General features: G+C 37.1%; 1 protein-coding gene across 2 annotated transcripts; it reads left to right on the forward strand.

Moving 5' to 3' along the window:
• Window positions 1-744: 744 nt before the first annotated feature.
• cd4-1 (CD4-1 molecule) lies at window positions 745-19,719 on the forward strand. 2 transcript variants are annotated; one of them, XM_020649070.3, is made up of 12 exons: window positions 745-879; window positions 11,534-11,656; window positions 12,466-12,603; window positions 15,259-15,332; window positions 15,435-15,593; window positions 15,671-15,805; window positions 15,943-16,185; window positions 16,278-16,661; window positions 18,288-18,545; window positions 18,672-18,775; window positions 18,905-18,948; window positions 19,121-19,719. In XM_020649070.3, exons 4-12 carry the CDS (start codon window positions 15,266-15,268, stop codon window positions 19,149-19,151), a joined length of 1,425 nt encoding a protein of 474 aa, XP_020504726.2. In that variant the 5' UTR covers window positions 745-879; window positions 11,534-11,656; window positions 12,466-12,603; window positions 15,259-15,265; the 3' UTR covers window positions 19,152-19,719. The 2 variants fall into 2 exon arrangements, with proteins under 2 accessions (XP_020504726.2, XP_020504727.2); XM_020649071.3 differs by having other exon boundaries at window positions 746-879; window positions 18,675-18,775.
• Window positions 19,720-21,337: the final 1,618 nt, after the last annotated feature.

Below are 21,337 nucleotides of genomic sequence, written 5' to 3' on the forward strand. Positions count from 1 at the left end.
AAGGCTTCTTTCAATATAATAGAATCACAAGAATGAAACACTGACATGATTCTTTTTGGTGACTATGAGAGGGAATTAAGATGGTTAAAAAGAAAAAGAGACAAAAGTGTTACTATAAAGAACTTCAAAGAGGTATAGGCTTTTAGGATAAACATTGACAAACTATTTTAAGTCAAAATGTATTTGGAAGAATAAAAATGTTAAGAATCACATTTTGCAGCTTGTTCAACATGATGTCAAACATCTTTTATTCTATAAAGATGTGTTAAACAGCGCCTGCTTTGGCTACAGTAGTCCCCACAATTGGTGCAGGACAATGCAGCTGTTGACAGCGATGCAGTGCTACATGTATAGAAACACACAGTAGACACCTGTTACCTACCATCAAGCAAGATCACAATGACATACTAACATTCATACTTATCTGCATATATGTAAGGTTGAAAGAATATAGTATGTCTTTATGAGTTAGGTTTCTTTTAGTATTTTATAATGTAAGTGTACTTTAGAAAACTTCTTAACAGTGTGTGTGTGTGTGTGTGTGTGTGTGTGTGTGTGTGTGTGTGTGTGTGTGTGTGTGTGTGTGTGTGTGTGTGTGTGTGTGTGTGTGTGTGTGTGTGTGTGTGTAATCTATGCCATTCATTTAGTACATAATACAAAGGATGGGATCATAGTGGTGTCTGACTTCCTGTGTGTGTGTGTGTGTGTGTGTGTGTGTGTGTGTGTGTGTGTGTGTGTGTGTGTGTGTGTGTGTGTGTGTGTGTGTGTGTGTGTGTGTGTGTGTGTGTGAGCGAGAGAGAGTATGACAGAGACACCTGCATTTCTTACAGCCTACCAAATGTCAGTGAAGAACTCTTCGCAGCACTGAAAACATCACGTGTAAGTACTCCTTAACACACTGTGTGTATGAAGTTGTTAAAAAGCTGATTTAAAGGTTTTTCTTATGAAGGGATTATACATTCGTCAGAAAAGTGATACGTTTGTCTCTAAGGGCACAAACTGCTTCTAGAATTCCTGACAAGATTTCGGACGCTGCCAGAGACAGACGCAATGGGCCATTGAGGGACAAGGCTAAATACTCAAATCTGGTCTCGTCCGAGGCCAGATTTTTTGAACTCTTTGTCTTGTCAGCATACTGATCTGTTTCAGCCTTGGTCTGGTGTTGTCTGTCTAAAACTTAGAATTTGCCTCAGTTACTGACACAAGTTGCTCTGTGGTATTTAGCACACAGAAACAAATGAATTTGTTCAAAAATACGTGCTGAGGATTTTTGAAGTCATCACTGACTTCAAACAATGATGATGAAATCTTCTCTATCTTTAGATCCGACACACACTGACATGCATTTACGTCTTTTTGTTTTAATGTACCTGGTGACAACCATGAGAAGGATTTTAAAATGTCAAATCAGAAATGCTTAAAATAGAATTTTCCTAAAGCCCAAGAAGAAAGGAGATATTTAGTTGTGCAATAATGCCGACCCCATTCTGTTGGTTTTGCAATCCTTTGGGGGATGAGAGTCCTTTTTGCAAGTGTAAACAAACTAATTATTTTTCTTTTGCAGCAAATCTCTATTGTTCCAACAGTTGGTAGATAAAGTAGTCAAGCTTTATGGCCTGCAAACAGCCCAAGTATGACAAACGACTTTGTTTCAGATTTTTAATCCACTTATAAAAATGATTCACTGGTTTTCAGGAGCACATCAACATAACTGACAAACTAAATCTCTTTTATTTGGAGGAGTTCCACTTGATGCATCATTAGTATTTGTTGTGAGTAATTAAATATTCAGAGGAGCAGACAGAAATCTTTGAATTTTTAAACATCGCTACACAACAGTGGTTCATTTTTTACTTGAAACAGACTTGAAGAGAGGCAACCATGATTATTTTGCATTCATATTGTCCATAAAACATTTGAATGTGTCAAATAAATAAGATCTACGATATGGCAGACAATACACATCCAGGGTCCTGCTTATTGTCTGTTCAGGAAACCAGCAGTGGACAAAAAGTATCAATGTGCTCTTAAAGCAGCCTAAAGGTATTCTGTATTCAATTTATACCCGTTCATGCTTATCGAACTGCACATATTTTATGTGACTTTAAGCGGTATGTAAAATTATCTCTCAAATTTTCAACAAGGCACATAAACATTGTATGAGCGGGTGATTTGTACACATGCTTTCATTAATTCTAACACAATTCATTGTTCTGCTTTTATCCAACCCTACATTAAAGAAATAGACGATAAACCACTGCTCTAGAGTCCATGTTTAGTTCCAACTAACCATGACAGGCTGCGACTGGTTTACCAAAAATCTGAAATAGAACAAGTGATTAGTCAGTATGAAATTATTCTAAAGCAACACCACGCACTGATAGCTGAACCCAACTTTATTTTGGAGCCAGAAAAGCAAAAAATATATAATTTGATGAAAGTATCAATGGACCGTAACAGTCTGTATATTATTTACATATTGTTTGACTGGCATAGTTTTCTTTTTCCTTGAGGACCAATAAAATAAATGATTAAATCAAAGGCAATACTAAACACTGATGAAGACCTGACTGAACTAACACGGTTACAGATATCACTCTCCTGGGGTATAATATACCGACACAGTGTCTGTACAATTCTGCCAAATGTTTTTTAAAGAATCGCAGAACAACAGATAGTCTGTTTTGGGGTACCTGTGGGCTAGTGGTTAGCTTGTGTGCCCAATGTACAGAGGCTAACAGTCCTCAAGCCGGCAGCACGGGTTCAAATCCATCCTGTTGCTCCTTTGCCACATGTCATTACCCCCTCGCTCTCTCTCTCTCTCTCTCTCTCGCGCCCTCTGATTTCCAGATCTATCCACTGTCCTGTCTCTCTAGATATGAATTATTGATCATACTTCATGTCCAGGTTATGTACCCTTGCTTGTGCTCGTGCATGAGACACTGTACCGTGCCGATGTTCACCTCTTCCATTCTTGCTAGGGCCAAGGAAGTGTCCAGTGCTTGAGCATGGAAAGCAGCATCACACTAGTCAAATGAACTGGACTTTGGGGGTCAAACGTGCTATGGCTTGGTACAGATTGCCTAGTGTTAGTGCAACCTAATAAATGCTTCAAAAGTCAAAAAATAAATCTTGGAAAAAAGGCATAGTCAGTTGATGAATATGTGGATATGCATATGTTGAACATTTTAAAACAATGTTCCTTTATGGTGTTGGCCTGTTATGGACTGGCAAACACCATTAACCAGGTTTATTTAAGCTTTTTTTCAATCGATTGAGACGCTTTGTGAGAAACCTTATATCATATTTGGATAGTTTTTTATGTGCGACTCTGTGTATACTCAAAAAGACCCTTGAGGCACATACAAAGTATTTGAAATGGAATTGTATTAAAGCAAATTTGCTTTACACTTTAATCCAAGTGCCTTGATTAGAATTGTTTAACAACATTAGAGGTCACAGGATAATCAGATAAAATCCTCAGTGTGGGTCTATGTTTTATTCAGGCCTACATTATGTTGTACTGTGTTTTAAAGAGGACAGCATGCGTTTGTCGTTATTTTGTCTTGTGCACAGTTAATTTTTGTACCTGTTGGTTTGTAAGAGTCTTGGTCAAAGTTTCTTGTAATTGTTATGGACAGGGGAGCATTAGTTTTTCACTGGCTTGTTGTTTGGATTTTTATTCAATTGTTTGACCCTTTGTTTAAATATAGGAATGTCCCGTGTCATGAACTATGTGAAAAACAATCTGTCTTTAACAAGTGGGGCCAAAATGGATATGTCAAATCACACCTTCAAAAAAACATCCTAAATAGGGATATATGCAGTATTCATTCTAGATGTAAATGATTTTATGTATATTACATTTTGGTATCTTACCAGGTGATGTCGTATTGTATTTGTGCGGCGTCATGCCTTGCTTGTCTTTATGACTTTTCACATCAGTCCGGTCTTCTGTAAATAGATAAACAGCTGTAGTGACTTCTGCTCACTGACTTCTTCAATAACATAAAATGCAGCTAAAGACAAAATACCTGTTAACGACCATTTTGCATTATGTTCCTAAAATTGAGAACACTACGAATGAGAAAGCGCTAGGCTGTACACACCTCAACACCAATGACATTTCAAATCAACTCTTTAGCCTCCTTTCTATCAAATCCAGTATTTACCAGTTACTTTCACTGCCATGCTGACGATATACTGATTTATCTGTCCATCAAACCATGGCTTTAAAAAGTTCTTCACTTAAACTCTGATAAAACAGACGTTCTTAGCATTGGTCTGAGCACCACCGAAATCAAGGTCAACCAATGCTCTGTGCACTCGAACAAGAACCTCGTTGTTATCATTATCATCTTTAAGTTGGACAGAATTACAAGCACTTGTTTGTTGAACACAAACAAGTGGTACAATCATGTTTTTATCACATTTGCTTTATCACAGAAAGCTAGACAAATATTATCTGTTAAAAATACAGATGAAATAATTAATTCCTTTATGTCCTCATGTTTGTATCACTGTAACACCCTGTTTACAGCACCAGATATGTAGCAGAACGGCAGACTGCGCAGAACTCACCATCCAGACTCCAAACATGTTTGTCTCATCACTCCAGGTGTTACCTCTCTGCTCTGATTACCTGTCCATTTTAGAATCCATTTTTAAATCAGACTTTACACTTACCATGCTTAATGATCAGGTACTGGGGTACATTGGTCAATTTTTAAGCCCATATTGCCCCAAAAGGCCTCAAAAATCTGCTGTTGTAGAACTGCTGGTTATTCTGTAGACCAGGTTAATTTAGAGTCGAGGTTCTCTTAGTCTGCTTGTATTATAGGGTGTATATGTTTTAAATGTATACCTTTTTATTGTGCTGTGTATGGAAAGCTCGTTGTGCTCCTTGCTTGAAAAGCGCTATATACAAAGACTTATCATTATTAATACAAAGTATAGTGGATTTCTTTCTCCCTCTCAGAGTGATGGTTAGAGTGATGAGAAATAAGGCAACGTTCATATTGAGATGCTTAATGTGTATTTTCTGTCTATTCTTTTTACAATCACCAGGCTGTGTTTTCTCTGAATCTGTTATGAAACATAAAGTCTCTGTCACACTGGAGGTGTTTTCAAATGAGACAATAGGATTCCCTTTTTCATGACTATTAGTCAGTGCTCTCTCTCATTGTTTTTCCTACTCAAATGAACGTATATACACAACCATACACAATCATATCAAAGTGAAACTGAAATTTCTGAAACAAGGCTTGTACCTCCCACTTGTATTTCCATTTAGCTATAATTCCATCAGTCTAAAACACCAGGAGCCACATTCAGCTCACAGACTCCGAGAAACCTTATATTGAACAATTAATAGTCTTTGAAAAATGTTACATAAACTCCTGGGGAAATTGTGTTACGTAACAAACTTAATATCAGGAGCATTATCGGCTGCATACAATAAGAATCAATCAGCACAAATACAGAGCAACAGGAGAAAGCTAACTGAGCTCCAAACAGTCATCTGAGCTCACACTGCACACAGAACAATTCACAATCCTTCTATTTAAAACGATCTCCTGACAGGTGATTTCCCATCGAGTAAACCCCCCTCTTATGAAGCCTCAGCTCTGCGCAGGTTTCAGTTGTCTGTAGTTACATTGTGATTGGTGAAGCCCGTGTTTAAACAGCTTGTACATTGTGACTAATCATTGCTAATGGGAGTGAGCTTTGCAGCTTTAAAGTTAAAATGCTTAACAAGAAGATGATTCCCAGTAAGCCAAGGGTAATGTGCACTGAACCAGGAAATGAAACAGGATTAACTGTTCTAAAGCTGTGTCAATGAAGTCGTGTGCAGTGGATGTCTGCAGCTGTGTTTGTCAGTCACTGAACCTGTTCTGTATTTCTTAATAAGGTTGTCTGTTTTATGCACAATGAGCATGCTTATAATATAAGAGAAATCTGACAACAGTGTGTAATTAATTGATAAATATGAAGCGACTGATTGATGCTGTTTTTAGATGTAGATGTTTGTACATTTGCAACAAGCATAGTGTCACTAAAGCATGCCGACAGGCAGCTTAACTTCCTGAAGTGGAGCATAGTCATGTCTAACTAGGGCTGCACTGCTGGTGATCATCATCAACCAAAATATTAAATATAAGTGAAAATTCCAAATCACTATAGCTACAATTTTACATTGCTTTTACATCACAAGTCACACCTGCCCATTCACACACTAATGTGAGAGGCTGCTATGTAAAGTGTGCATCAGTATTAACTATTCCATTCATACACATTCACACGCCGCCAATGAAGCAGCCGACACGTCGCCATGTGGCTGCAGGAGCATGGGGACCCTCGGTCTTACTGTTGAGAGACTCTACCACTGATCTGCATTTGCCCTGAAATCTTCTTAATTGTTCTTTAAATTTACAAAAAAAAAAACATGCCACTTCATTCTGATTTTAAAAGTTTCTACATGTGAGTATGGAAATAGTACCGCAATAAATATTGAAATGTTATCACTTTGTTGAGCCCTTACTAGTACTACTCAAAAATTTGAACTTTAAGCTGAGTAACACAGTTATAATTCTACACAGACACAACAGTGAATGTGCTGCCTTTATTTGATAGTTGACAATACAGAGCCAGACAGAAAATAGACTATGAGATGAAACAAAGGTCTTCAGCTAGGACTTAATTTAGGAAGTCACGGCTTAATGATGAGCCTTGAACATTTACCATTGGAGCCAATCTGTCATGGTGTCAAAACTTGTGCCTTTAGATCAACTTTATACTTCAGTATGTGAACATTTCTTTAACGTAACACGGAACATAAAGCATAATGTGAAGCTGGATGAACATATACTCCAGTTGAATGTTCTGTTATTCAGCAGTATCAGAAGCGTTTATAGATGCTGTGAAAATTGAAAATTGATTTTTACTTGAGGGGGTTGCGGGGAAGATATGTCAGAAAGACATATTGCATGGATGACTAAAGAGTTTTGATTATCAATCTGTGTTTTGTTTCAATGACTGCGTTCAACATCTGGGTGGTAGAAATGGTCAGCATGTATATTTACAAATATGTAGTCATTTCAACTAGAGAATCTCAGCACTTTAATAAACATATGCACTTCATGATATTATTAAAGGCGATAATGATGATGATGGTTTTATTTGATAATGACGATTTTAAGGGTTGTTTTGATGCTGATTAGAACTCTCAAGAACAGCTGTCGATGTTGTGCTTTTCCTGTCAGCACCTGTGTGTCCGATCAGACTTAAAGCTGTTTGTTTGCACTTACTGACGTTGTTTCCTCTTCTCTCGCTCCTTGCTTGTGTTGTACTTACTATCTGATGTACGTCACTTTGGCTAAAAATGTCTAAATGAACTGTAGAATTATAGAAACTGTTTTTTCTCTGTACATGTTTGTAGACACTGTGGGCAGTTGTTCCACTAATAACCAACGTCATCTAATTAAACTATAGCAAATCAGCTGTATGGAAATGACAACTTTCCAGTAACAGCATGCTTTAACATGAAATCTGCTGAACTATGATTTAACTTTGCTCTGTTTGCATTTCTGAGTCAAAGTAAACAAACATGACTTGATATAAAGAACCAGTTTATTTTTTTGACAGTCCCACTTGTCTTTTAAAAAAGAGCTGACTGGAAAAAGAAATCATGAAGTATTGATTGTTTCCATTCTGATGAAATGATTATGCAGCAGCTTAAAAAAACAATACAGTCAGTAACAAAAATCACGCAACCATCAATGTGTACCAATGATGGAGGTGAAGCGATAAGTGGGAGTCGTGTTCTGTTTCACAACTCTGAGGTTTCAAAGAAGTTTGAATGAAGTTCCCCTTGTTGCAAACAAACTGCTCTCATGTCATTGAGCAGAATGTCAATAGTTTCTGAGTCTTAACCTCTTTTCCACTGACATTTTGTTTATTCCTGAAACATCAGAACGGGCTCTGACACCGACACGTTCAGTACCAACATGTCACCTTTCGCTTACTGCATGATGTCAGACTTCCTACATGGGTTTGGCTCGCAACAGCACAACTTATGTCTAAGATTTGACAGCTAGTAAAAGACACACACAAAAAGAAGTCAAAGATAGAAAATAGAGTTGTCTTGTCGAGGGAAACCCTCTGTAGGAGATCATGGAGGCTGAGGAAACTCATGAATCACTCCATATTCTTGCTTGTGGCCCACACTTTTTTGTTGTTCTCTCTTTCAGTGATGACTCGATGTGGTAGAACGCTCTCCCTAGGTGTGTGACTAATGAGGGATTCCTCACTTTCAGGTGTTCTCTTACCAAATCACAGCTCAAAAACAGACACGTTCCCACAGAGAAAGTTGAGTATTATTCGTACCCTTTTTTTTTAACGACAGATTAACGTCTTTAATTAAACATTTGTTTGCACTATAGGCTGTAAAAGTAAATGTTTCTGTTTGTTATCTATAACTTGAAGGTTCTGCCTCAGAGGAGAAACAAAAAGTGTCACTGTTATTTCACTTCTAGCTCAGAGGGAACAGTAGCAGGTGTGAGCCCTTCATGACAGGCAGTACAGAAGCAGGCAGAGAAACCTCAGAGAAACACATGAGACGTGTGTGAGATGTTTGTTTTGTCCTTGTTGTGGTTCATGTCTCTAAACCACGTCGGCTCTGAGTTTCTACAGCTCCAGTCCCTCATCTGATCCCTGTAGCTGTCATTAGTTAGCTTGGGACAGGCTGAAGCAAAACAAGTTAATATTGCATGAAAAAGGATTTTTCTATTAGGCCTTAAACCTCATATATCAGAGTGTTACAAAAAAGATTTGACTCAGGTGAACACAGAGTCTTCACTGCTTCAAGCTTTATTTGGATTAGAACGTTGGTTTTTTTTGATTTCTGATGCAAAGCTTACACTTTATAAAAGCACTGAAGTCATGCAAACTTTCAGTCAGAATTTGAGATCTCCGGGCGTCCAGGGTTCGATAACCGACCTGAGGCTCCATTCCTGCGTGTCATTCCCCGTTCTCTCTCCCGATTTCCAACTCTATCTAACTGTCCTATCTAAATAAAGGAAAGAGGCCCAAATGAACAAACATAGACTATTCCGTAATCACAATTGAATTTGCCTTCTGTCACCTTTCGGTTGATGAATAAACCTTGCAATTGGCTGCGATTGGTTTAAAAGTATAAATAGTTATTGAAGGATTTTTCTTCTTAGAATTGAACTCTCATACTTGTATCACAAAGCGTAGTGTAATAGCAGTGTAATAACTTTAACATAGTGTGTATCATTCTAAAAATAACAACAATAAGTTAAAGTCAGAATCAGGTTTATCGCCAAGTATATTTAAACATAAAAAGAATGTGTCTTATTCTTTTAACAAGAACATGAAACCAACCCAGACAGCAGAGAAACGCAGGTGTGATTTAACGGTTGAGTGCTGAAGACGCTTTACATCAGGTTTTGAGGGGAGATAAGCACAAGCAGATATTTGGCTCTCACACAGGTGTGCATTTACAATCATCCCTTTATAATGTAGCATGTGAACTGAATTTTACATGTGATTAGAGTGAATTAATTTCCTTCATATCTCCATTCACTCAATCGAAGCAAAATGAAAAACATGCTTAAATAACAATTCTACAGCGTAGGTGAACATAAGCTAGCATACTTGTTGTACCTTTAACAAAGAACAGCTTCACAGAACTCGTCTTTATTATGACAAAGCTTAACTTTATCTAAACATACACATGGAAGAAGTATTATAACCGGGTCCCTGGTGCAGTCTGGACTAGAGGTTAGACACGGCCGATTGAGCATAAAGACAGCAGGCCGTTCGCTTCAGAGTCCAGGTTTAGGCAGCAGACGCACTTTGGACATAGATCTGATTTTGCTCAAATTTTGAGTTACATTTTTTTGTCTACTTACAGCTTCATTTTTGGTTTTGAACAAAAACATAAAAAAGTTGAGCCAATCTGAAGTCATAGGGATATGAAGGTGTATTAAAAGATGCTTTGACTTGGTGGGAAATAGATTGAATACATTGTCAGTGGATATTTTACTGAAATGTTCTGTGTCAAGAATTTTGTAACTTTCCAAGTTAGCTGACTAAAGACAATTAAGGAATATAAATTCAGTCTGCATTTAATGAATTCACTGTGGCAAAGACGTTGTATATAACTGAGCCAAGGCTGTTCATTCTCTGGAATTATCATTAAACATGAATTTAATGACATCAAAAAAAAATAATTAGAAGAAAACATTAAGTGAAAATCTTTCACCTCGTCAACCTTCACGTCCCATTTGATGAACTCGCTCTTTATTTAGTTTGAACCCCAAAACCTTTTTTTTTTTTTTTATTCAAACAATATTTACTCAAATATATCCAGTGTTGCATGATGAGTTCCTTGTTATTTTAAAATTATGCACATGAAGTTTGGTGTGGGGATTAAACAACTTTTGGTGTTAAATGTTTGACTCAATAGCAGTGCGCTCTTCATTAATGAAGCGCTGTAATGCAGATACAGATGACCTCTGTCAGGTTACCAAAGAGTGAAGTAAGAAAGAATCATCTGAGTTAATGGTCGGTCCAAAAAGAAGATTAAAGAGACCTTGCTTGTCTCTATCTTTTTTTGTTTCTTTGGTTGATATTAAAACATGATCACATAGGAGTTATTAAACTCATCTAATTTGTCTGGAACAAACTGGTTTCTGAGTCCGCCATGTCTATTTGTGTGTCAGGAAAAGATGATTGTCTCCGCAGACTTTAAAGAATTAAAACGGCCATTAATCCTGATGTAAATTTAGGACTATAGAGTACACTGTATATTTCTCCCAGCGTCATTATCTTTATTTTGTATTCATATGAAACAAACATGAATCCTGTCTCTCTCTCTGCCTCGATGAGACAATTCAGTATTCCCCCCGAGCTTTCAGTGTTTAACCTGTTTTCTTTTTTAGTTAATGTTACATTCCTAATTTGCATTTAACAACAGCTTTTATAAAGGCTGGCCCATTAGTTCATGGTTTAAATTTTTAGAACACTATATGAATAAATCAGTGCAATCATAAGACCCGGGGAAAATCAACCCAGCAATTATAGTAAATTGGGCCGTGAGCTGCATGTATGCTATTTAGAACAGGCCAAAGATAGATAATGAGTCCAGTGAGACCCCTCTCAAATTTTGGTTCTTCTGTTATCAGGCAGCAACTCAAAAAAAACAATTTTAGCCAAATAAAATTAGCTTTTTGTCCGTGTATGTGTGGACCAATAAAAACAGAAACAGAGTTATATCATAAGTACATTTAAATCTCCTCATTGAAATAAGGCACCATTACTCTGACCAAATGGTTTGTTTTTTCATCTAATAGAACAATACAGAGGATGTATCTATGTGCTGAACAACACTTTTAAGATATAAAATGAAAAACATTGATGACCTCCTGCCCTCTTCCTCTGTCACAACCAATCACAGGTCATTATTCTGGTTCTGGGTTTGATCAGCAACTGTTTGCTTCATTTACAGACCAATCATCAGCGAGGGAGGTGCAGCCACGCTTAAAAGGAGGGCTCGTTTGATAAATATTCTGCATTTCCATCCGACTCCTGATCGCTGAACACAAAAGACACTCAGCTCTCAAAAACAGCTGTAAGTATGCAGTTTTTTGTTGTTGCTGAATATACTTAAAAAAACATCAACTTCTGTTTACATGCAGTGTACGGTGTGTGTTTTCTTTCTTATACACGATACTAAGTTTAAATCATGGACTTGTGTGACCTCAGCGGGTTACTATAGGACCCAAAATATGTGAGTGAGATTTAAACATAAATCTGATGACATAATCTGTATTCATCAAGACACAAGATACAATTCAACTGAAAGAAGTGCTAGAATATTAAACATTATAATAACCAACAACACATTTCATAAATAAAGAAATAAGGTTTTTGATAAATGTTCAATTATATTGAAGATTGTTGTGATTATTACTTTTTGCTGGAACCATATGATGAATCACAACTCAACGGGCAGGTGATCATTACAAAATGAACTTCTGTTATACTCACACATTTACTATTTAAAAAGGTATGAAAGGTCATTTGGGCTGAAATTTAAAAAGTGATTGTTCGGTGTTTATGTTTTCCAAGAACATTTGAACACAGTCTGACAATATGGGCAAAAGTACCGTTGACTTTAATTAGTGTTCATAGTTTTATTTTGTTGTAGAAATATAAAGAACATTCAAAAAGTTGTACATTCATTCTTTACGTATTTCTGTAAAGTATATATACACTGCTAAAACTACAGTATATGAATAAGTATTTCCATAAGGATCTAATAAGACATTAAGATTGTGTTGTACGTATTCAGTCTAAATTCAGACATGATTTAATTGGTAAAGACACCTTTCATTTAGAAAACATTAACTCTTAACTCACCTGTCTTGTGTTTTGCAGTTTGCTGTCCCCACCTTCATCTCTGCCGTGTTTGACCCTCACCTTCCTTTGCCCTTCCCCCTCCCCCGCTGCTTGTTTTTGAAGCTCCATCCTGACTGCAGATACGATCGTCTCAGTTTCTGGGTTACAGCTCCACAGGTGTGCTCACTTTGAATGTCTGTTTACCACAAATTTTACTCTGTGTTTGATTCCCCTCTTTAGAATTTTTTTTTTTTTTTTTTTACAAACTCTTATCACAGTTGGAAGATGAAATTAAACATTATTGACTCCTAGACTAACCTCAAATGTTGAGGTTTAACTGAACTAGCATATGAAACCTTGTAGACACTTTACAAATGCAAACACTTTTCGCTTTCAGAACATTTTTGTCTTCATTCATTGTCCCATATTTACATGTCATGATAACTGAGTCCACATTCTGTCAGTGTAAACGCAGATGAATGTGAAAAAAGTGTTTTGTATTTAATTTTTATAATTTTTAATTGTTCTATCAAATTGGTCATATCATACAAAGTTTGACAAAGGGGTCGCCCAATCTTGAACCTCAGGACAATACATCCATGGTTGGTGCCCTAACACCTCGATCACCAGGGTGCCCTCTGAGTTAATCTATGATATATATATATATATATATATATTCAATACAAGGAAAATGCAGTCAGTGCAAAGTGGGGTTGTAAAAGTTTTTGAGGGTATAAATAAGACAACTGAAAGTAATTACTACAATGACGTTTCTTAATAGGTAACAAGCGTAACTTATGTTGGACTCAAACCTGTTCCATCAATTGTATTGAAGGCCAGTACAAATAAAAAGCGTCAACAGTTATTCTTCTATTTATATAATAGTATTAATCTAACAGAAATAAATATCCACATTAGTCAGTCATTTTTATACATTTTATAATATATTTGTACATTTAGCATCCCATTTTTATTCTTCTGCACTTGTTTGGCCATCAAGGTGTCCCAAATGTACAGGACCCACTATTTGTTTCTCTATTGTGAGAAAATGTCTTTTACGTACAGCATACATTTATGAAATCATATTTATTAATTATTTAATTGTTGTTAATCTTTTAATTCAAACACAGTTCTGATAATCAGCATCTTTTATCTAAAGAGGCAAACTCAACATAAAAGCAACAATTAAAGATGTCTTTGTGCTATCATGACTTACTGTTTACACAAAAGAGAAAGAAAGTGAAGGGAGAAAAGAGAGAGAGATAAGGGAGTGACACAGGGAGAGAGAAGAGAGAAATATCTACCTTAAACCACAGTCTAGGTGTGCTGCTGGTGCTGTGGTCTCTTTTCTTCTCTCCTTTTAAGCGAGGAGAGATCCGTCTTTCGTGGAACAGGGGAGGAAGAGAGGGGGTGTGAGAGGCAGAGGGGAGGCTTGGGATAAGAATCTGCACCTTAACTAAATCAAGGCCCACCACAACGCAGCGTATGCTTTGCGTCTCTTCCCTCCAACATTTGTCTGTTTCTTCTCGTTCAAAAACCCACCACAGGCCGCCTACTCTTGTCTCTTTCAACTCTTCATCTTTTATCTTCTCAAATCTCTCCAAATCTAAGACCACCTCAAACCCCTCTTTGCTTCCTGCTGAATGAATTCTCTTTGCAGCACAATTTGATAGAAAATTATACGTCTTTAACATTTGTAAAAAATTTACTTTTCATAATTTTTTTTCTTTTTTTTACCAGTCCATAACTCATTTTGTTATCATTTTATGTATCTGTAAGACACACCTTTTGCAATTTAGTTTAAGAACCTTGCAAGGAATCATCACGGTGTTGTTCAGCTGAATGTTCAGAAATGATCTGCGCTGTAGCGGAATTTCTGATATCTGAGTGGTTGAAATATTCTGATTGTAGTATTTTCCACTAATGGCTATACAAGGGAAATGTAATGTAAAACAATTATGGTTGTTATATAATTCTATAATCATTTTTAACAATAACATACAATGAAGACCAGGACAATATCACCGCAAAACAGGCCACAGAAAAGAATAAATCAGTTGGATCAACACCTATTTGATACCGTGTCAATAGAAAAGTCCAACATTGACATTCACAAGAATACACTGCAATGATTATAGAAAAAGATTGCCATTCAGTGTTAGTATATTTAACAAATTGATGAAGTATAATTCATCTATAAGTCATGGAGAATTTAGGATTTAAAAAAACAGATGAACAGTTACCTTAGTAATAATAACAGCTTGATCAAAATCAATCAGACCACAGATATATAAATAGTACAGAACTTCAAAAATTATAGTCTTAAATGAGGTCAGAATGATGGTGTTCCACAGGGCTCCATAATTGGGCCAATCAGTTTCCAAGTGTTCATGCTGCTGATTGGCTAAATTATACAACATGGTGTGTATTTTATTACCATCATAGCAATCGGCACAACTTACGAGTCTATTTCACTGAACCCTGGACTATCGAAAGCATCATTTCTTGGATGACTTAACTTTTTGTTTGAATCAGACAAAAGTTTGAGTTCTTGGGGTTTTCACAAATATTTTTCAAAGCAGGTTCAATGTGAGGCAAAAAAAAAAAAAAATTTAATTTAACAAAAAAGTATTCATGCTTTGGTATTCCTTTTTTTTATTTTTGCGATGTGCATTTTTGTGGGCTAATCTACAAAATGCAGAGACTTAAGTAAAACAGTGCACATTCCTTTTCACATCATTACACATTGTTTTATACTTCTTTTTTTTTACATCGGTTTTATTCAAACTGATGTAAATACTATCTTTGTTTTCCTTTATTTAATTTTCTTAGAGACCTGATGACTGAGATGAAGAACTTTATTCAAGCCATCCTCATTCTCTCTGCTGTGCTCGCGTCATCTACGAGTAAGTTACATTGTTGATTGTTGATTTCTTTATGTTGACTTGTTGCTAGAAAGTTTGGGTTCGAGGATTAAACTCACCAACTCATCCTTCTCACTCTCTCAGAGGCAGAGGAGGTGATATATGCTCAGGTGGGAGACACAGTTACCCTCAAGCTGCTGAATAATTTACATGGAAATTATCTGCACTGGTATTTTGGTGACGAAAGTGGCGTTCGACTTGCATGGAGTAATCCCCTTGGTGGAAAGGATTTCATTAATACAGGTCTGAATTTTACAAAATCTAAACAGTTCATTTTAAAATGATGTCATTTTCATTGGTGGTTAATTCTTGTCTTGCAGAACATTGGAAAACTAAGTTGTCTGACGACTCATCACTGATCATCAATGACATCAAACAAGAAAACTTTGGAACTTTTGTCTGTAAATCTCTTTCTGAAAGTAACAAACTCACATACAGACTGCTTAAAATCAGCGGTAAGAGTAAAACAAGTCAACTTTCTGAAAAGCCAACATTTCAATGAGTTTTTTAAAAGTCAAACTCCTGAATTATATTAAAAAAAGAAGCAATATCAATTTTATATTTTCTTCAACCTGCTCAAATTGTGTTGTAGTCACTATGGACCGAGCCTCTCCTCTGGTGCCGGGAGAACTTCTGACTCTGACTTGCATAGCAGAGACTCCTCCAAATGCTCAGAGTCCAGAGATACACTGGCTGAATCCACGGGGGGAGAAGGTTGAGACCAAACAAGGAAAGCACAAAGTGAGAGTTACAAGCCAAGACCATGGCCAGTGGACATGTGTTGTGACAAATAATAAAAAGGAAAACCAAGCCAAAACCTCTGTTACTGTTGTGGGTGAGTTACACGTATGCATACATCTAATTTACTTAAATGTACCGTCATCTTGAGGTTACTTTATAATTATTTTTCTTTTCTTCATTATTTAGACCTTTCCCCAGCTCCTTTAGATCCTCTGTATACATCTAAATCCACGCCTCTGACCGTCCCCTGTTCGTTTCCCGCTCACATCTCCTGGGAACAGATCAAAGCTGTGGGCCTCCAGGAAGTTAACTGGCACTTCAATCCTCAACCTGGATCAAATAATGTTTCTGGTTACCCACAGAGACTCTTCTTCCTCTCCCTGGGTGATCCGCCGACTTGGAAGAAAGACCAGGATAGAGATCTGACTCCTGTACTAGACCTCAAAAAAGGCCTTCTGTCTTTGACCAGAAAGCAAGGGAGGGAACATGACAAAGGAGATTACTTTTGCTCCATGAAAGTTAGAGATGGTGTGATTCTGAACAGGACTGTTCATGTTAAGGTGCTGCAAAGTAAGTCAAAGCAACTCACCCAAATATGTATTGCACTCTTATGTGTTCTGAAATTCTCTTTCCTTTTCTTTATCTATCATATGTCCTCATTTTTCTTTTTTTGATGTCCACTTTCTCGCTCCTCAATTGTCATTCGTAATAAATCGGAGACAGTTGTTTCTTTGCTACCTCCCTGCTTGGCTTTCATCTTCCTCCTGCAGAGATTATGTGGAAGTGTCCCTGGTGTGATGTGTGTCTAATTCAGTGGCTAATACACTTTTCTAGCTCCACTTGTTTTAATAGAGAATAACAAGCTTCCCCCCCTGCCAGGAGAGTCTGATAACACAATGAATTTTAATAGCCCTCCATGTTTTCTGGATTTATGGTGTAAAACTACAAATTCTCATTATAATCTGAAGTAATATTTAAGCAGTGAAAAGAAACCAATACAATAGACTTACGTATACTCAAGACGAGGTAGGCTATATCTAGTAAATGTTGGTCCCTTTACTCGGTTTCGATCTCCCTGGTTTAACCAAACCCCACTGGATTCCTGCTGCAATTTGTCTGGTTCTTTTCATTGTTGCCCTCCTAAAATCACTGTCTCTACTCTGTGATACAAATTACTAATTTTGGTCTGCTAGCTGAAATTAACAAGCCAACACCTCAGAGACATTTTAGACTGCAGTTTCACTCAGGTTTCTGAGAGTCAGTCATAAAATGATTACCTACTATAAATTAAAAGTTAGATCTACAAATGGCTTTTTAAATGTAAACAGTTTCTTGTTCACTTTGTACAAAATAATAGGTGGAAACCAATAATCCAGTGGGGTTCAACATAAAATAAATAATGACTAACAGGGTACTCCATGCACAGCCAAGCTACGTTCTCAGGTGCTGGTTGGTTGCAGGAACTTTATTTGTCACCCAAGGGCGATTGGTTTTGCGGCAAGGCAGAACAAGACAGTAAAAAGACAACAAAAAACACAGTACATCTAAAAAGCCAACACGATAAAAATGCAAGAGGCACTGAACAAAGCAGCCTTCGAGAAACAACCGAGATCATTGACTGAGGCTCTTAGGCGAAGCACATTGTTCGCTCACAATAAAGTGACTGTAAAGTAGTTTTCAATGTGCCAACGTTTATTTATAATGTTTTCATAAAATAAATCATATTAAATTTATTCTATTACATATATACTTAGATCTTTAGTTCATCAGACAGAACAGACATTTGAGCAGAAAAACAAGTATTCAGATTTGGGTTGCAGGCAGAGAAGGTTTGACACTTTCAGTGATTTGTTTTATTAATAACAATCTAATGTTGTTGTTTTTCTGTCCTCGATATTTATCCTAAGTGGAGTGTGCATTTGAGACTGATGCTGTCTACTTTTCATTTTCATTTAAAAATATGCAGCTTAATTTTATTTTAATTGGCAAGTTTTGCTGGCACGCAGCTGCACCAGAAGCCAATGCTCAGTTGGATTTGAATTGTAAATGTTGAGAAACGGGAGCTTTTTCTGAGTTTACAGCATTGCCCCAGTCTGTCAAAATTGGTGTATTTTCTCAAGCATTTCATACTGATTTGATATAACATTTCTTAATTTCCTCATCCTTTGTTTCTGCCCCTCTTCGCTCCCTCTGCAGTCACTTCCTCTGCAGGAACCGAGTTCATTTCTGGCCAGCAGGTTAACCTGTCTTGCAGCGTTGGCGAGCCTCTGCCCTCTTCCCTTAGACTAAAATGGGTCCCACCTGAACAATCGTCTCTTCTATCTCTGACAACTGACCATCACCCTGCCCACCTCACCATCCGGGGAGTGGGGGCAGGAGACGGAGGAAGGTGGAGGTGTGAGCTGTGGCAGGGCAATGTATGCCTGACGTCTGCTGTGATAACACTCAAGATCGGTGAGTGCAGGAAGTGAGAGCGGTGCAGGAAGTGTGACATGGGCACGACCTTGTGGCTACAATGTTTGAAACTTGATGAGTTTTTGTCACTGTTAAGTGTTTGATGACTGACTGTTTCTCTAAAAGCAGAGCCTAAGCTGAGTGTGTGGATGCTGGTGATCATATGTAGTGTCACAGTCATCATCGTCCTCCTCCTCATACTTGTTTTCATCATCTGCAGACGCAGACAAGTACGGCTAAACCATTCCTATATCTTTTCGATAAATCACACAATGGAGGATTAGAGTGATATTCAGAGTACTCATTATGCTCTTACTTTGTCTTTGTCTCTCTCTTTGTGTCTTTGTGGCTGACATTAGCGGAAGACGAGTCACCTCAGACATCGGCTCTGTAAATGCAAAAAGTAAGTAAGAACCATTTCCTGCACTCAAGCACACTCTCATTCATCATCAGTGAATCTGAATATTTAAAACACTTATCAGACACATACATTAACAAAATATTTGCTTTTAGCTTTTTGTGGCCTGCATTTCTTTCCAACACTCAAACCGAAACCTCTTACTTTTCTGTTACAGCCCGAAGCCCAAAGGATTCTACAGAACATAAATCTCACACAAAGACATTTCCAAGAGGACATCGCAGCCAATTTAATTTATGTCCAGATAAGATGGATTTTTTTGTCAGATCCAATAAACGGGGACGCTCTGTTTGGTGTTTATGACGAGGGTCTGAAAGTTCAGTTGTTCTTGAAATGTCAGACAAGAAATATATATTTTAGATCGTTGTAGATATCAGTTTTGTTTTTATATCTCTAATGTAACATGTGATTGATTTCTTTGGGATTTTAAGAAATTGCTCTGTGAAGGTGTACTTCCATTTCAAGTGTTTTTTTTTATTGTTATATATGATTAAAGATTATTAAAGATATTTTTATGTTGTGCTCCATTTAACCATTTAATGTGATGTTCGCTGTATAATAATGCATTTCAAAGCTTGGTTAAATCCTTTATTAATATTTAGAAACAGTATTTTTTTAAATGAGATATAATATTAAACTAAATATACCTACTTTACTACTTCAATCAAAACAGGACGGATAATTCTTCTTTGAATGATGATGAAACCTTCAAAAACACTGTCTATATAAAGTTTTAAATAAAGACTGTTAAACGTCTGGTGTCTATTCATTTTATTTTTTTAAAGTTTATTTTTGGCCTTTTCTGCCTTTATTTTAGAGACATGATAATTAATAGAGTCAGAAATCAGGGAAAGAGAGAGGGTGGAGAATGACATGCGGGAAAGGAGCCACAGGTCGGATTTGAACCCGAGCCACCTGCTTGAAGGACTATAGGCTCTGTACATGTGGCATGTGCACTAACCACTAAGCTTACTTTACTATTAATGATGATTCCTGTAAGAGTTAACACACTTTGACAATATTGAGCATCACATCTGTTGCATCTGTTCAACAAGGATGAGTCACGCTGAAAACCTTCAAGTTCTTGGCAGATTCAGTAGACCTGTCTTGATCACATTTACTGATTTTGATCCTCACGTTGGCTAGGTATGAGTGGGTGTATCACACACAAGGGCAACATTTCTACGATATATAAAATGTGCCTTTGTTACCAAGTGGTTCAAAATTTATCTGTAAATCCTTCAACCTCTGGTTCTCTGCAGGCAGTTGTTGCAGCTGTAGTCTCAGTGTTGCTGGTGATAGTGGAACATTTATATGATTTAATTTTCAATTGACTGACATACAGCATTTTTGAGTCCTTACAGAAAAAAAAAAATCTAATTATGACGATACAGATTTTTGAGAGTTGAAATGTTTGTCAGCTGATCACAAAGTGTCTGTGAAGCACACCAAGCCCACTGCTTTACTTTTCCATGGCTTCCTTGAAACAAGTTGCTCTCAAGACAAAGTGTCAACCATTACCATACACAGAAACAAACACATGCTTATGTCCGGTATTCAAAATCCCAACATGGCTGCCTTTTTCTGTGCTCCTATTTATATCTGATTTCACTTCTTTCTTCAAGGCTTCTAAAATAAGAATTTGAGCACTGGGGAGTACATATGCTACTCAAATTAGAAGAGTGTTGTTAACTAAGAACAGAGACTCAGCCAGTTTAAAGAAAAATGCAGAACACATGTTGGATTAAACACTACCTCTATAAACAAATGATTATCTACCCATCTGCTGCAAGGGGAAAGTACTGTAGCAGAGCAGCTGGTTGGCAGGTCGGTTTATTGGTTATAAAGTTATCTGTAGCTTTTCATCATAAGATCTAGTCTGATCTTAAGAGAGGACACATCTCCCTATGGAGCGTCTGCAGCTTGAGACAATGCGTCAACAGGCCGAGGATGGTGCAACCTCTGATTCCCAGGGTGCCTGAAGGGACAGACAGGGTATTAACTCAGATTTAGTGCAAACAGACCAACTAAAGACAACACTTGCACACACTGTAAAGATCCTTATACAAGTTTAACATCACAAACGTTGTCTTTCTATCTGTTTTTGTTTTCTAGAGCAGTTTGGGTACTAAAGGGTAGAAGCAGAGGTGTGTCCAGACTTTTTGGACTGGGGTGGCCCAACTGGTGTACTGACTTATGCAGGGGTGGCCTGAAGTGTGATGTGCACCATTACTATCTACTTTGTAACACAAGATAATGGCAACATACGTATATTCTTATCTTAATTCTTTAACGACACAAAAAGATGTATTTTCAAAGTCACAATTCAGTATTTAAGTATTTAAACAATTGCACACAAACATCTGCACACTGT

The sequence above is a fragment of the Labrus bergylta genome, chromosome 8, assembly GCF_963930695.1.
Source record: "Labrus bergylta chromosome 8, fLabBer1.1, whole genome shotgun sequence".
Classification (NCBI taxonomy): domain Eukaryota; kingdom Metazoa; phylum Chordata; class Actinopteri; order Labriformes; family Labridae; genus Labrus; species Labrus bergylta.